At 55.3% G+C, this 15,892-nt stretch overlaps 8 protein-coding genes across 8 annotated transcripts; 4 read left to right on the plus strand and 4 right to left on the minus strand.

The window, feature by feature from the left end:
* Positions 1–671: 671 nt before the first annotated feature.
* Positions 672–2,209, minus strand: K452DRAFT_296392 (uncharacterized protein; the record flags this gene model as incomplete). Its single annotated transcript, XM_033541907.1, has 5 exons — positions 672–986; positions 1,041–1,276; positions 1,334–1,788; positions 1,881–2,014; positions 2,078–2,209. The coding sequence occupies 5 exons, from the start codon at positions 2,207–2,209 to the stop codon at positions 672–674; spliced, it is 1,272 nt and encodes a 423-aa protein (XP_033399872.1).
* A 483-nt stretch (positions 2,210–2,692) lies between these two features.
* K452DRAFT_246383 (uncharacterized protein) lies at positions 2,693–4,671 on the minus strand. Its single transcript, XM_033538016.1, has 2 exons — positions 4,176–4,671; positions 2,693–4,120 (listed from the first exon to the last, which is right to left on the minus strand). Exons 1-2 carry the CDS (start codon positions 4,474–4,476, stop codon positions 2,907–2,909), a joined length of 1,515 nt encoding a protein of 504 aa, XP_033399873.1. The 5' UTR covers positions 4,477–4,671; the 3' UTR covers positions 2,693–2,906.
* A 390-nt stretch (positions 4,672–5,061) lies between these two features.
* K452DRAFT_325410 (uncharacterized protein) lies at positions 5,062–6,401 on the plus strand (the record flags this gene model as incomplete). The annotated part of the gene is made up of 3 exons (XM_033544774.1): positions 5,062–5,114; positions 5,181–6,044; positions 6,146–6,401. 3 exons carry the CDS (start codon positions 5,062–5,064, stop codon positions 6,399–6,401), a joined length of 1,173 nt encoding a protein of 390 aa, XP_033399874.1.
* Positions 6,402–6,774: 373 nt separating this feature from the next.
* Positions 6,775–7,686, minus strand: K452DRAFT_223721 (uncharacterized protein; the record flags this gene model as incomplete). Its single annotated transcript, XM_033536640.1, has 2 exons — positions 6,775–7,362; positions 7,489–7,686. The coding sequence occupies 2 exons, from the start codon at positions 7,684–7,686 to the stop codon at positions 6,775–6,777; spliced, it is 786 nt and encodes a 261-aa protein (XP_033399875.1).
* Positions 7,687–7,939: 253 nt separating this feature from the next.
* K452DRAFT_316899 (uncharacterized protein) lies at positions 7,940–10,048 on the minus strand. The gene is made up of 5 exons (XM_033544011.1): positions 9,900–10,048; positions 9,824–9,838; positions 9,655–9,770; positions 8,407–9,601; positions 7,940–8,323 (listed from the first exon to the last, which is right to left on the minus strand). The coding sequence occupies exons 1-5, from the start codon at positions 9,952–9,954 to the stop codon at positions 8,190–8,192; spliced, it is 1,515 nt and encodes a 504-aa protein (XP_033399876.1). The 5' UTR covers positions 9,955–10,048; the 3' UTR covers positions 7,940–8,189.
* Positions 10,049–10,565: 517 nt separating this feature from the next.
* On the plus strand, positions 10,566–12,208 carry K452DRAFT_296397 (uncharacterized protein; the record flags this gene model as incomplete). The annotated part of the gene is made up of 2 exons (XM_033541908.1): positions 10,566–11,415; positions 11,466–12,208. The coding sequence occupies 2 exons, from the start codon at positions 10,566–10,568 to the stop codon at positions 12,206–12,208; spliced, it is 1,593 nt and encodes a 530-aa protein (XP_033399877.1).
* Positions 12,209–14,315: 2,107 nt separating this feature from the next.
* Positions 14,316–15,230, plus strand: K452DRAFT_285406 (uncharacterized protein). Its single transcript, XM_033540106.1, has one exon. It carries the CDS (start codon positions 14,503–14,505, stop codon positions 14,974–14,976), a length of 474 nt encoding a protein of 157 aa, XP_033399878.1. The 5' UTR covers positions 14,316–14,502; the 3' UTR covers positions 14,977–15,230.
* A 38-nt stretch (positions 15,231–15,268) lies between these two features.
* Positions 15,269–15,852, plus strand: K452DRAFT_285407 (uncharacterized protein). The gene has a single exon (XM_033540107.1). It carries the CDS (start codon positions 15,503–15,505, stop codon positions 15,794–15,796), a length of 294 nt encoding a protein of 97 aa, XP_033399879.1. The 5' UTR covers positions 15,269–15,502; the 3' UTR covers positions 15,797–15,852.
* The last annotated feature ends 40 nt before the right edge of the window (positions 15,853–15,892 follow it).

Consider the following 15,892-nt stretch of genomic DNA (forward strand, 5'->3'; position numbering starts at 1 on the left):
TATATCCAGGACTCAGGTATGTAGCTAGAAAAGGAGTATTCCATAAGGGCTGCTTGTATCCTTCCCTGTCTCGTTATACGGCGAATCACGCTCAACGGTAACAGACGTTAGCACCCCGTGGATTAGCACGCTTGACATACGCGTAAGCAAAACTGACGTAACAAGCATCATGCATGGAAACTCCTTCAAACCGCAACTCCAGTAAAAGTCACTTCCGCATCAGAACACAGCTCGACCACTTTAACCTCTTCCATACAATTTATTGACACGCTGCCAGACTGTTCAAAGTTTCAACTGCACAGAATGAAACAACCACGTTCGTTCGTTCGTTCAACAAAACAGATATAACGGGCATCATCGATCGACCCCGGAAACGAGTAGTACACACGGAGCCCCAAGCAAGCAAAAAACGCGCTGCTGAGTATAGGGTAGGAACTCCCGGAAACCCCCTCGGGTCAACAAAAACAAAGATGCAAGATTCTAGCGCGTGCTCTCTTCCTTTGATTCCCTCCATCGCATCAACGGACCCCCATCCATCGATCTCCTTTTCCCTCGCGTACGCGGCCGTCAGAGTTTCACCTCTGACATTTCCAAAATCCCGCAAACGCTCCATCCCTTATTCTTCTAGCTTTCACGACAATTACCCCATCAATAGCGGCAGCTGCGCGCGCTTAGGTGCGGGTGACGGCGGCGGGGCCATCCTTGGGGATGTTGGCCTCGGTGTAGTAGAAGTTCTCCTCGGGGATACGGCCGCGCATGAAGTCGGGCTCGGAGCCACGGACGTAGATGTCCTCGTACAGGATCTGGGGAGTGGCGTCGGGGGCGGGCATCTTCTCAGCCTCGGCGACTTCGGCGTCGACGTTGGCGCGCGCCTCCTTGTCGATGGTCTTGAGCTCGTCCTCGGCGACGCCCCACTCGAGCAGCTTCTGCTTGATGCCGGCAATGGGGTCGTTGGTGCTGCGCATGCGCTGGATCTCCTCACGGGTCTATTCCGGTGTTAGTGTGAGCGCCTAGTGCAAATATCACCAAAATGAACTTACGCGGTAGGTAGTGCCGGGGTCGGACATGGAGTGACCACCGTATCTGTAGGTAACGAACTCGTAGACGAGAGGACCCTTGCCGGCGGCACACCACTCCTTACCGTACTGGACAGCGGCCTTGACGGCGAGGACGTCCATACCGTTGATCTTGAGACCGGGGATGTACTGGCCACGCTTGTAGTAGTCGGTGAGGGCAGACGAGCGGCTGGCGGAAGTACCCATACCGTACTTGTTGTCTGTGATGTCTGTTAGCTGGGGCCGACATCAGGGTTTGGATGAACATGGAGACATACTCTCGCAACCGAAGATGACGGGCAGGCCCCAAAGCTTAGCCATGTTGAAAGCCTCGAAGACCTGGCCCTGGTTGGAAGCACCGTCACCGTACAGCGACAGGGTGACGTTCTTCCTGCCAGAGTAGTGGTCGGCAAAGGCCAGACCGGCACCGACGGGAACCTGGGCACCGACGATACCGTTGCCACCGAAGAAGCCGGTGGTGAACATGTGCATGGAACCACCCTTGCCGTACGCGATACCCTCTCTCCGGCCCAGCAACTCGCCGATGATGGACTTGACGGTGCCGCCGCGCATCATGGCGAAACCGTGGCAGCGGTAGGCGGTGATGATCTTGTCCTCCTTCTCAATCGCGTGCTCAATACCGACGGCAACGGCCTCCTGGCCAGTGGAAAGATGGCAGAAACCACGGATCTTCTTCTCCTTGTACAGACGGTCGGCGGCCATCTCCATGCGGCTGAAGGCGGAAAAACGAGATGTCAGCGCTTACGCCCCGGAAGAGTCCAATGCCAACGGCACAAATTCAATTGGGATGAACGGGCTACGTACCGGACAGCGACCATGTCGTAGTACATCTGCTTCAGCTCCTTCTTGCTGGTGGTGAGGTTGTAGGAGGGCGGGTCGAGCTCGTAGGTCTCGAAAGCCTCGTCGGAGAGGCGGACCTCGAAGGGCTTATCATCCTCCTACATCGCAGCAAATCAGCAAACCGCTCTCGCGCGATACATAGCTGCAGCGGGACAACCAACCGAAGGGACGCTGGCGCGGTCGGCGTGCGACGACGCAGCGTCGGTGGTCACGGCGCGGCGGGCGGCGATCGGGGTAGCGTAGACGCGCCGCAGCGGCGTGGCAGCGCTGGTCCTCAGAGCACGCGAGAACATGGCGGGAGGACTGCGGCAAGGCGGGGTTGAGGAGAAAAGAAGGGGGTGGGTGGGTGGTGGAGGTGGAGGAGTGAGATAGGTAAATTATTCTTCGTTGGGGGTGGTCAGTTGGGATTCTCTGCCCGCACAGCTCGCGGGCGCTCATTGTCCGACGATTTCTCCGACACCCCAAGCTCCGGGCGTGCCGACCTCCGACGTTGATTCGTCCAACCCTACTTTTCCGTACGGCACACCCCCCTTCATCTGCATATTGAGTAGAGTCTACCATACTCATCGAGTACTATAAAACAGGTATAACCTTGCGGTCGGTAGTCGCTAGATAGCTATATAAAGGGAGGGTATAAGTATTCAAAAAGACACAAAGGCATCGAGACATACAGGTAGTATAAAGGTACTAATAAAGTTATAAAGACACAAAAGTACTCAAGGGTAGAGTAAAGCGTACACTTTTGCAGGTATGTTATCACGTGGGGTAGCCAAAATATCCAGAAGAGGCGGGCAAATTATCCGGCGCCTTCCCGTAGGTGTCTATTGCATGTACCAGCTACTGCCTAGCTCTCTAGCAATCAATATCCCGCTGCAACCAAGCGCCTCTTCTCTTCAGTCAAACAGCCCCATTGCACCAAACGCCATGCCGAATTGACCTGCCCGCCCGCCCGCAGCGATAAACGTCGTATCCCAATTACCCCTTCATGCACTACTTCGTAGACTTTGCTTTCTTCGCCTTCTCCGGTTCCTCATCCTCATCTTCGTCTTCATCCTCAATGACTGCCTTCTTCCTCTTGGCGGGCTTCTTGCCGCTACCTCCACTGGCTCCCTCCCCATTCGCCGCTCTCCGCTCCGCCCCCTCCAGCAGTCTGATGTAATCCGTCTCAACTCCGCCCAGCGCTTGCTCCACCTTCTCCACCCGCTCGCTTTCTTCGATTTGTATCAATTGATCCCTATTGTGGATGTACAGCCGCTTCTTGGCCAAGTGTCGCCAGAAGTAGTACCTCCGGTCGTTCGGATCCGCTGCCTTGTGCTTGCGTGAAATGCGCGCTGGTGACCGGTGCCGTGCAGGAATCTTACTGAGCGTGTGCATTTCTACGAGGCGCGCAAACTGCCGCGGCACTATCCTGGAAGCTTTGTAGATCTTTTCAATGGTATTTTGCGGCAACAATTTGTCTGAGGGAACCTCCGCATTCGGTCTCAGCGCATCCTCGGGGACCTTATCAGCCACGTTCAGATCCGCAAATTCAGGATTGCTACGCAAACGCGCAAGATCGCACCAATCGCGGAGGTCGTCGAAGGCTTCGCTGGGGTCTTCAACAGTGACTTCGACGACATACTTGTCGGAGAGAAATATGTCCATCATCTTGTTGTAGAGATGAGTGCCATGGGCCTGGCCTTGATAAGGCGGAATGATAAGAAACTGCGATATGCGTTCTCGAGAGGGCGCATCCATGGGACTGTAGTCGCCACTGTAGCGTAACGTGTCAGGGTCCCTCGGGAGCGGCTCGGGAGGCTCGATTTCTGCCGTAGAGCAATTGTTGACGCGAGCAAGAACCTCGTGCGTTGGAAACACCCAGAGACGGTAGGAAGTAGAGAAGCCCGCAAAGATGTACGGGGGAGCGGTGCCGTCTTTTGCAGGGGCCACTTCATATAACAAGAAGAGCTTCCACCTCGCCATAGTCCAGAGCTCTTCTTCCAGGTCTTGACAGGTGCCGCCCTCGATATAAAATGGTATGAAGATCTGCATGCGCCGCAAGATCTCCTTTGCAACCGGGTCCGTCAGTCCAGTAAGCCAGATCTCGAATTGCTTGCCGTGCTGTTTGTATTGGTGGATGCGCTTCCCGGGAGGCGTCCAGTTGCTACTTGCGCTACCATCCTCAGAGTTCTCTCCGGCCATTGCTTCGTCTTTAGCTAGCATATCTGTGACTTGTCAGCAACCGGTAGCTGGGAGACATTTGTGCTTTAGTCTACGCACTCTCGGGCAGGTAGTCTTTTATCATGTCCTTAATATCCATGGCCTTGGTATCTCCGATGGGTCGGAATTTCTTCTCATAAGTAATGCCCAAAGACGGCAGCAGGTCATGGGCGCGGAATTGCAGGTTGATCTCGAGGTCGGTGTAGCCGAAGACGCGCTCTTCCTCTCCAAAGATGGGGTAGGTAAAAATTGGGTGAAATGGTTCCTCGAAAACGGGCTTGCCAGCGCGCACAAGGTTGACATTGAACGCGTCGTTCGCGTCGGCGAGGAACTCGCCGACAAGCTCTTCCACTTCGTCCATGGTGGTGGTGTGGAGCAATGTTGATTGAGTAGGTAGCAAGCAACTGGTGACGGCGCGCGGAGGAGAGGCCGCAAGCGCGTACCGCGGCGCTGACTAAGCTGATCTAACTGACTGGGGCAATCACCAAGCTACGCAAAGAAAAGCATGAGGGCTGAATCATGTGAAAGCGTGCGTTGGCGCGACAGCTTATACACGGCGGTGAGGTTGTTGAAAGCGCGATTAGGAAGAGGCGGAGAGAGAGAAAGAGCTCTCAACTCAGGCGTCGCGCGTTTGCCTGACGCGCGCTGCAGCTGATCCGAGCTCCCAGTCAATTGTCTGTCACTCAGCCCTACTACGGTCGGAGTGGTAGAGAAAATAAAAAAATTACAATCAAGCTGCGAGCGCAGGCCCTATATGTATTGGCATACTGCTTACCTACAGGTCTTACAGGAGTATAGAGGTAGGTATTATTGTAGTAGTATATCCTCAACAATTAAATTGGGAGCTGGGGATGAATAACAACACCAACCCCCTGTAACTCTGCCGTTCTTGATCTCCCGACGACCGCCCTCGCATCAATTGCAGCACCGCATATTCTCTGCCAGCATGTGGAGCGGCTCCCTGTTGCTGCTCATCCTGAGCACTATCATGGGCATTTCGTAAGCGCCCTGCGCCGTCCGCCCGCTCGCCCGCCCGTTGCGTCGCTGATGCTTTGAACCTGCCAGCTCCTTCCTTGCCGGCTCGCTCCCTCTCTCCTTCACCCTGTCGCAGCGCCACCTGCGCTACATCTCCGCCCTGGGCTCCGGCGTTCTGGTCGGCACCTCGCTCATCGTCATTGTCCCCGAGGGCATTGAGACCCTGTATACCGCCTACGCCGACGACTCGCACCACGCCCGTCGCCATCTCGACACATCCACAACCTGGTCCCACCCAGTGCCGCGCGCCGAACCACCCGCCAACAATGACGACGACAGCGGCGACGACCGCGCCCAGGTCGGCCGTCCCGCCGGCGACGAGTACAAGCACAAAACCCACCGCGAGCCGCACGCCTGGGTTGGCGTGTCTCTCATCTTCGGCTTCATCCTCATGTACCTGATCGACATGCTGCCCACAGTCCTGACAGCCACGACGGCGCGGCCATTACACATCTCACTCTCAAACCTCTCCAGCGGACTGCACCACTCGCCCTCGCATTCGCCGAGCCTGTATGCTGCCGATTCGGCGCCCTCTGACCCAGCGTCGAACGCTCCGGCCACAACCATCGGCCTCGTCATCCATGCCGCGGCCGACGGCATCGCGCTCGGCGCCTCGGGGGCCACCCCCAGCGGGAAACTGGGCCTCATCATCTTCATCGCCATCATGGTGCACAAGGCACCCGCGGCGTTTGGTTTGACCTCCGTTTTGCTGAAGCAGGGCCTCAGCAAGCGGCAGGCGCGCGCGCATCTGCTTTTCTTCAGCCTCGCCGCGCCGGTCGGCGCGCTGAGCACGTGGGCCGTTGTGAACCTGCTGGGCCGCGAGGCGCTCGGCGGTGCGGAAGGCATGCAGTTCGCCACGGGCTGCGTGTTGCTATTCTCAGGCGGGACCTTCCTGTAAGTTTCCCAATTCCCCCTACCCTTCCCACGGGCTCTCTACCGCTTGTAAAGAAATCGAAGACAGGAAGGACCAGTCGCCCCTGCTAACACTCCGCCAGCTACGTTGCAATGCACAGCATGCAAGAAATCACTGGCGGCGGCAGCCACGCAAACCCCGCGCCAACGACATATGGACGCGTGCGTGCCGGCTCCGGCTCCTCTGCCCTCGCAAACGGCTATGTCGAGAATGGCCTGCTGGACCCCAGCTACGGCGACCACCCCAAGGCGCCCAGCGTCGCCGAGGTCTGCGTCGCCGTGCTGGGCATGCTCGTCCCGCTGCTGACGCAAGTCGGGCATGGCGGGCACGGGCACTAACGCATGCACTCCGCGCCTTTGTTTATCATGACTGTCATGTTAGAAGCTAGATACCTGGGTTTCGCGGGGCGGCGCGTCGTGTCTTTCCTTTCTAATGGACACTGGCCGTATGCACCCGCTCTGAGTTAAGAAGAGATGGGAATTGGCGCAAGGTATAGAATGCATGCATTATTCATTTGTTGGGCGTTCTTTTTGTCTTGAGGGCCGTGAGTGACGCCGTACTCCGCTCTAGATGCAATGGATGCACAAACGCCTCTACGTTCCCTGCCGTATTGCGGTCTGTATGCCGCGTGTTTTTTTGCAAGTGTTTTTCGCTCAACCTGCCGTCTCCCTTCCCCGACCTTCCCCACATTCTCAATATCCCACCACCCCTCTACAGCGCCTTCAGCAGCTTCGCGACCAGCGCGCGCTGCTCCTCCACGCCCAGCGCCTCCCTATCCGTGCGCTGCAGCGCCTGCCCCACAGCCAAAGTCGCCCTAACACCGTCGACGCAATCGACCCAAACGCGACCATTCCTACCAACCGCGACCTCGAACCTCAGCTTCTCAGACAACGCCTCCAGCACAACCAGCCTAGCAGCGCCGCCCTCCTCACCCTGCGCATACTTCTCCTTCTCGGTGCCCTTGGCAGGCTTCTTCCCCGCGGGCATCAGCAGCCGCCGCGCCATGCCCGCGCTGACGTCGAACACGGTGCCGCCCTTCAAGGGCCCCAGCCCGTCTGCCCGCCCCGTGCTCGCCGCCACGCACTCCAGCTCCGGGTCCAGGTGGCGCGAGGCGTGCGCGATGCGCGCGTACACCAGCGCGCCCGGCGCCAGTATCGGCCGCGTTTTCTTGGTCGCGCCTTCGAAGGCTAGGTGCGGGAGGGTGGCGAGCGGCGTGTACGGCGTTATGGCGCAGTGGTAGTAGTCGGGGGCGCTGTGGTGGACGGCGACGACTACGAGGTCGTTGACTGCGGGGATGTACTGTGCGTGCGTGGTTGTGTTAGCTGGTGCTTGCATGTGTGTGTGCGGCTGGAGTTGGCGGGGTCGCGAAGTGAAATTGCGCTTGCGATTGGGATTGGGATTGAGAACAAGGGGAGAGAGGCTTACGCGCCCGCCATTCGTGTCGATCCAGACTGCGTTTTTGCGGCGGTCGGTTTGCAGCGCGCCTGGCGTCGTGGTGGTGATGGTCGCGGGCGGGATGTGTCGTAGGCCTGGGCCGAGGGTTAAGGGCTTGTTGGGGTTATGCGACACGGGCAGCAGCTCGGCCGGGACGTCGTCGCCGGGAAGTAGGACTTGGGCGGCCATGGCGGAGTGTATGTGGTTAATTGTTTTAGGTTCTTGAGTGTAAAGGTGCTGCGGACTTTACCTAGCTGGAGAGCGGGCACCTTACGTAACTCTGCGCATTCCGCTGCTGCTGTATGACTCGCGTTTGTACTTGTTTTCGACCATTCGTCCTTCAGGCTTTCAGATAAACAAAATAAATATCGATGGCCGTGGGTTTGAGAGAGAAGGAAAACACGCACTTCACTACCAGCAATCGTAAGCGCAAACTAACTTAGCCCTCAGTGACTGATTAATCTTTCCTTCGCCAACGATGGTTATGGTTCTGCTACCACAAAAAAACATTCGTAGAATAAGCTACGCTTCAGGTGAATAGGGAATTTACAGTCTTATGCCAAAGAGAAATCAATCGTGTATGCCCCAATCTGTTTGTCTCAGGCCGCGCCTATGTATAACCGAAATACTACATTCAAACCCACATAAACAAGAAAAGCGGCCTTGCTCCGCACTACATACTTACACTCAAATTAGGCCGTCAATGCCGAACTGGCTCCCAAGATGCCCATTCCAATAAACGCGAAAATCATGCACATCCGGCGGTTATGCGTGAGGTCCATAGCCTCCGTAAAGAGCTGCAGGGCGACCGAGGCCATGATGCCAGCTGTGCACGAGTATCAGCAACACGTATGACTAATATTCGTTTGACTTGGGAGAACAGAGGAAGTGAACCACAGCGCGACTTACCAGTCACGGCAAACATGCCGCCATAGACGGCCTCGCTGGGCTGGGCGAAGCCGCTTCGGCCGGCAGCCTTGAACCAGAGGGCGGCGATGCCGGCACCAAGAGGCTGGCTGACGCCGCCAAGCAAGCTGCTCCAGAACATGGCCTTCCAGCGGCTGTTGACAGCGAGATAGAGGGGCAGAGCCATGGCGAAGCCCTCAACGATGTTGTGAATGAAGAGGGCAAGGAAGACGGAAAGCCCAAGTTGCGGGTTAGCATGGTTGGTGGCATACGTGATGAAGCCCTCAGGCAGCTTGTGCAGCGCAATCGCAATTGAGGTTTGCAGGCCCACGGACAAGAAGGCGTTGGTGGGGACGTGATGGTGGTGATGGTTGGGGTCGGGAGGGCCGTGGTGGTGGTGATTCGGTCCGTGGTCGTGGTGGTCATGTTCGTGCTCGTCGTAGTGATGGCTGATACTGGAGTGAGTGCTATGGGGTTTGGTCGAGCGATTGCCGTTGCCGTTAACGTGTGTTGCAGGGTCAGGTCTTGAAAGTGTGTTGTAGCCGGTGTCAGACAGCAAGGATTGGCTAGAAGCCGATAGATCCGCATCCACATGCTGCAGTAGTGGCTGTCGCTCTCCTACAATTGTGTGGTGAGGCGTGCTTGTGGTAGCGCTTCGTACCAAACCTGGTGCCTTAGAGAGAGCACCAGGCGGTATCCTGATTCCTCCTCTTGCGTGAACAATCTTGAAGCAATCTATCCCACAAGGATCTGAATAGCCATAACACGGCCCGACCTCATCGCACTTGGCTTTGGAGCTGGACATGATTTGCGACACTTTGTGCGTCAACTGAGCTGGAAAGGATGGTCTGCGTACGGCCTCGCGGTGCGGTCTTTCAAACATCTCGCCTTGCGATGACGCTTCAAAGCTGACTGCGCTGTCGTGATAGTGATCGTGAGAGCCATGACTATGGTCTCTCGCCGGTCCGGCTTTGTCGTGGTCGTGGTCGTCAGCTGGCGCCTCCTCATCGTGGGTGTGGTCGCAATCCACAACATGAGTTGGCATAAAACGGTGTAGTATATTTGACACCCATTGAATGCCAATAACGCCGGCTAGAAAGCAGGCGATCAAGGTCCAGGCCGCGCCTTTCAACGAAAAACCGCCCTTTTGGAGAGAGCTCTTTGCTGAGCCGAGCACGCTAAACAAGGACAGAAACAGCTAATTAAAAGTAAGCGTGATGTCATGAGAGGTAAGATGCTGAAATTTCTTACCATGAGGCCAAACGTCAAGCTGAAGGAGCACGAGAGAAAGGCGTTACTGTCTTGAATTCTGAAGTTTCTTTGACTGGGTATTAGCCTGATCAAGATGTCGACGCAAATGATGGAGGCTGGAAGAATCAGTGTCTTTTCAGAGCGGCGGGCATGTTGTTTTGCGACTTACCGCCAATAATGCATGCTGATGGCCGTCGAAATCTCTAGTTAGTTGTTTCTAGCGGTGCGCGGGAGAGGAAGCTCACCTATTCCACTCAAGGCGGTCATAATCCAGCCACGGGTGTCATTGTCGAGCTCCATAATTGCCTCCTTTCGCGGCAGTTGAAGGGGCGGGCCGGAGAGCTAGAGCGGCAATGACAGCTCTCCTGATAAGAAATAAGAGTCCTGATAGTGAAGTGCGGGTATAAGGGACAAGCGCCGGCAGTCGGGGAAGTGCTGGAGGCTTTTGAGCACCTTGTTGGTTTCCTTGTGCACATGTGTAACCCTGTGCGGCTCACAAAGGCTCGGCTGCCAATCAGAGCCCGCCATGAGTCAGCACGCCAAGTCTTATCGTGCTTGTCTGATCGAGTAGACTTGTCGCGCGGTAGGTACCCGTGACACTAGATACAAAGTCCCGATTATGACAAGCTACTCGAGTACCTTGCTGGGAGCCTAGATGCGGCCTTCTCCTTTTTTCCTGTTTGATCTCACATGTCACCGGGTAACTTGCCTGCGCAAAGCTTGGGAGTGCCAACGGCACGTGCGGTGCCGCTGACAAAGAGGCCCCGGTCTTCGGCGGCGCGTGGCGTCAATCCGATGCGATGGCGGGCCTGCGGGGCGGGACTCAGCTCAGGTTTGTCATACCATCTTCCATAAGCTGCAATGCCATAATATTTCTCTTCCTCCTCTCCTCCCCTCTTCGATCTCCAAAAATGTCTTGGGCAAGGGGTGCCGTCAGCTCCTCCCGCCTTCCGGCACAGCAATTCCTTCGCTTCGCGCAAACCAAGCCTGCTCAGGCTCGCATAGTTCGACCATGGCAAGCTGCTCGCGCGCTGCACCGCCAGAGCTCGCGCAAGGCTCAACCGCAGGCTTCTGTTAAGCCTGACCCCGAGACCTCGGATGCGACAAACCCGGCCTTGGCTTTCCCTTGCCTCGACGCCGTAGAAACGAGATCTGCGTCGCTGCAGAAGCGCTCGCTGCTTGGTCCTGAGCCCACCTATACGACGGGCCACCACTTGAACTACCGGTCCCAGGAGCCTATGTTGTGCGATTGGGGTGGAATCCTTCCGGAGGTTAACATTGCGTATGAGGCATGGGGAAACTTGAATTCGGAGAAAAGCAATGCTATTCTCTTGCATACGGGGCTTTCGGCTTCTAGTCATGCTAAAAGCACGGAAGCCAACCCCAAGCCAGGTTGGTGGGAGAAATTTATTGGCCCGGGAAAACCATTGGATACGAACAAATACTTCATCATCTGCACCAATGTCGTCGGAAGTTGTTTTGGTTCAACCGGCCCTTCCTCAGTCGACCCCAGGAATGGCCAGCGATACGCCACTACGTTCCCTATTCTGACGATGGAAGACATGGAACGCGCTCAGTTCAGATTGCTTGACCATTTGGGCATTGAGAAGTTGTACGCAAGTGTAGGGTCCAGCATGGGCGGTATGCTGAGTCTGGCAGCTGGAGTGCTTTTCCCAGAGCGCGTCAGCCGCATTGTAACCATCAGCGGTTGTGCGCGCAGCCATCCATACAGCATTGCAATGCGCCACACGCAAAGACAAGGTTGGTAACCTGCAGTAGGATGTCATGACGTTTCAACTGACAGTGAGTAGTTTTGATGAATGACCCGAACTGGCAGCGTGGACACTACTATGACGGAATACCGCCCCATGCTGGCATGAAAATGGCTCGCCAAATTGCGACAGTCACATACCGCAGTGGACCTGAGTGGGAGCAGCGCTTCGGTAGGAGACGGGCTGATCCGTCCAGGCCACCGGCTCTTTGCCCTGACTTCCTCATTGAGACATATTTGGACCATGCTGGCGAAAAGTGGTGTCTGGAGTACGATGCCAATAGTTTGCTTTACGTCTCGAAGGCCATGGACTTGTTCGATCTCGGCTTGGAACACCGCACGAGAATTAACAGTGTCAGGGCACAGAACCAGGGCAAGCTTGCAGCTTTCAAGGCTGGCGACAAGGATGCCCAAAACACGACGAGTGCCGACGCATGCAACTTGACGCTCCCAGAACAGCCGTATGAAGAACAAGACCAATCCAGCAACACGGTGGCATCTCCGACGAATAGCCTTTCCTCATCCAACTCACAAGAACCCCCCGCGGACCTCGTGGCAGGCATGAAGCAATTGTCACAAACCCCTACTCTGGTGCTCGGTGTAGCGAGCGATATCCTGTTCCCGGCTTGGCAACAACGGGAGATCGCAGACACTCTGCGCCGGACGGGCAACAGGAATGTCACACACGTTGAGTTGGGAGAGGAAAAGAGCATGTTCGGTCACGATACGTTCCTTCTCGATCTGGAACATGTGGGAGGAGCCGTAAAAGACTTTTTGGGTTGAAAAGGAGTAGCCGTAGTCTTGATTGTTGTGGCGCAACTCAGCGGAGCTGCATGGGTCGGAGTTTCTCGATGGGTATATTTTGTGGTTTGAAATGATCAGAGGGTCGACTGGTTTGTACATGCGCACCAGTCTTCAATTTAAACCAAAAGTCTTCTCCTTCTCACCCGTTTATATGTCCTCTTTATTTGTATAAGTACTGTTCAAGTGTAGCTATTGTCGAGCGCTGATATCAAGCAGAATATTCTTTATTACACTCCACCTCCTCGACGGCTACCTACGTAATGCCATCGCTACTCGTAGCGCCTGTCACCGTGAAGCGATTCACCATCCAGCGAGATAGAGACCGATACAAGCAGACCCTACGGGATACTTCTTGTCTAGCTACGCATCTGCCTCCTGGGTATAAGCGAGGCGATCTCAGACTACATGCACCCGTAACTTAATACCTTTTACCGTCCGTCTACTGTTTAGTGAGATCGGTAAGGATATAAGCAGTCCCTACGGAATACTCCTCATCTAGCTAAAAGCCTGAGCCCTAGATATTAGTGAAATGGACCTAGAGCATACAAGTACTATAAACATTGACTAGATTTCTTCTTCTACTCCGGACAAGCGTCATTGTCTCGCAAGGCGATTGGTCTCGCTTCATGGTGACGGGCGTTAGATTGTTCACACCAGTGGGCAACACAGATTCTAGGTGCCTGGAACAACCATCATACTGTCTAGCCAGACGGACCGGCATGAAGGTTATCGGGCACGACATCAGTCTGCAGCAGCTTCCTTACCGCAAACGTTGCAGCGTGGCAAGAAAATTCAGTCATAGCGCGCTTCTGATACGTCAGACAAAACTTTTTTTTTCTTTCCTAGGGAGCATTGACGACCATCCCTTGGACGGTGTTCGACTGTAGCCTAGGAGATGATGGGTCGGCGAAATGGTCCGCGGTGCCGGGTCCGATCAAATTCCTGCCAACTCTAGCGCTACAACATGACTCCTGGCTAGGCAGACAACATGATTTCCAATGCATGCAGGCACATCAGCGCATCGGCCCGCTTAGGCGAATTCGGTATCGGTATCCTATCATATACTCGATCGTTGCCGATTTCGGCATGGTATATCCACGTAGCCAACCTCACTTCTCTCGGTCAGCACCAAGGTCGGAACATTCAGTGTCATGCGTGAAGAGCAAAGCTCTCATGAACAGGCAGCAGCATGTCACAAGTGAGTTGATTTTAGGTTATGCTTGATGTCTTCATCCTCGTTCGCGATCAGACTTTAGCAGTAGAGTAACTAAATTACGAAAAGGCATCCCCGATCGCGGTTTCGCGGCGCCCGAGACCTTTGCCACAACTCCTCTTTTCGCTTTACAAAAGCCTACCAATTGAGAGCTTGCCAATTAGCGTTCATTTCTCGCGGACATCATTTTCCCAGTGCCAAGCTGTGGGAATGTTTGTTGAAGAGGAAACACCAAGAAAAAGTATGTACACAACGAATCAGAGTGTTTGATATTTCTTATCAGAGCTGCTGCACTCCTGACTTGGTCATCATATTGCAAGTCAGCAAAATCAATATGCTCGCCGCGTGGCACTGTCTAGTTCTTCAGTTCCCTGCGTCTGGTGACGACGTTGTTTCGGATATCCAGGGACACCGCCAGAGCCGGTGGTCGATCTATCTCTACTAACCCAGGAGCCAACAGCATCGCAAGGCATTCTGCATGCCGGATGGCTCAAATCCCGGTTACCGAGAAATCGAGGGGGCGATGATAGCCGCTTAACTTTGGGATCAGCCAAGCGTTGCTTCGTATCGAGCTTGAAGGTCGGTATCGCCGCCTAAGAGCTAACGCTTCACGGATGTAACGCTTAGGCTCTGGGGTATGATCTTGGGAATGACCCCTTGGGAAGGGTGACGACACCTTGCCCTGCGGACGCCATCACATGCTTAACCCGTACCATTGTCAAGCGCAGGATGCTGACCAATAGACGGACCAGCAGCGCCAAAATCGCGTCTATGCTAGCCAATTGGAGAATGGTTGTAAACTGGGCGAAGCTACTCTGGAATTTGATGGGAGATTGGGCAGGTGGTTTCACCGGCAACAAGAGCCAGTCACGATGAACATCGTGGCGATCATATTCGTCACAGCATCCGAGGACGGCGGGCTGTTGCTCCTGAAAAGCAGGACCATTTCCCGTCAAATAAAAGGTCGAACGACAAGGTGTGAGACTCACGCGCTTCTCATCTTCACCATCGTTACAGTCAAGACGCCTTCGTGGCACCACTAACACATCAGCTCAGAAAGATGGCATTGGCAGACAAGGAGTTCAATCTCCAGGAGTACATCAGCATGGCGTTCTATTGCCTTGTTGGTATGGGGGTCATCATGCACTGGGTCCACGTGTGGGTCGGAAGACCAGACTGCAGGATGGTTGAACTCGAGGCCCGTCTACGGACATTGGAAGAGGGGGAGAAACTGCGGGAAGCCGATTCACGACGCGCCTCCGTCCAGATGTCACTTTCTGCGCCTCCCCTGGCACAGCAGAAAACCATGTCTTGCTATGGATGCCCGGAGCCCATAGGCCGCAAGGATTCCGCCACTGCCATGGCGTCGCTCTTCAACAACGACTACGCTCCCTTCCAGGCCCCGCCCCACAGGAAGGACTCGTACCTCAGTCACTACCGTGATTCGATTGCTCCAAACGAGGTGCCGGTCACCAAGCCACTCTGTGCGGACCTCCCTCCGGCTCCGGAGATGCCGTATCAGCGGCCCAGTTGACTACATGGCAGTGGAAACGAGCCCGTGCTCAAGAGGGACCATTCCTTCCACATGCCGCACTTCAACTTCAAGAAGGATCTGAGCGACTTCAGAAGGTCCCACAATGCCACTCCTCCCAGCCACGATGACGACCCGACATCTCCCCTTTCAGCAAGCAGTGCTTCTGGACACGGTCGTCGTCACCATCTCCGCTCCCCGCTCGGCCACCACCATTTCCATGACTACTTGCCTCAAATCCCGCCAGTGTCCCCTCACTCCAACACAGTTGGCCATATGGCAGCCGTTATGGGGCCGCATACTTGCACGAAGTAGGCCCGGGCCGTAACCTTAGTTCGAAACTAGACCACTTTCTTTTCGGGACGAATCGTCTATTGCTATCTACCTATTACTATCCATCCATCAGGAAACGACAGTTGCCGACGCCTTCAACTGGCATCACTATAGAGCCTAGCCGTGCCAGAGCTCTAGAAGAGGGAACCAGCACGCACTAAAAGCACCCTCGGCGAACCCCACCCGCAGAACACAAATGGAGCTCAATCATTTGAGCGAGCAAACAAAGCCCGGCTCGCGCCACACCTACCTTCTTTTACCACAAATTGTGCGTGTCGTTCGGCACGAAACCCACTCTTGCCCACCATCCATCCAACATCCAACCACTCACCCAACTTTCCACCCTTCAAACACGCCTATATTTTTAATCATTCGCTACGCTTTTCTTCAACCAACTACATATGCGCCACCAGTCCGGGGAATCTCGGACAGTGTTTCCCGAAGCGAGCAGATCGCGCGATGGGGCCGTCGGGATGATGGCGTCACCTGAGACAGGGTCTAAGACATGATCGGGGATTCTGGACTTCAGCAACAATTTTCTTTGGGGGGAGGGGTTTGCGATGGCGTTGTTGCTTTCCATTCCCCC

This window comes from Aplosporella prunicola (genome assembly GCF_010093885.1).
Source record: "Aplosporella prunicola CBS 121167 unplaced genomic scaffold K452scaffold_7, whole genome shotgun sequence".
In the NCBI taxonomy this organism is placed as follows: domain Eukaryota; kingdom Fungi; phylum Ascomycota; class Dothideomycetes; order Botryosphaeriales; family Aplosporellaceae; genus Aplosporella; species Aplosporella prunicola.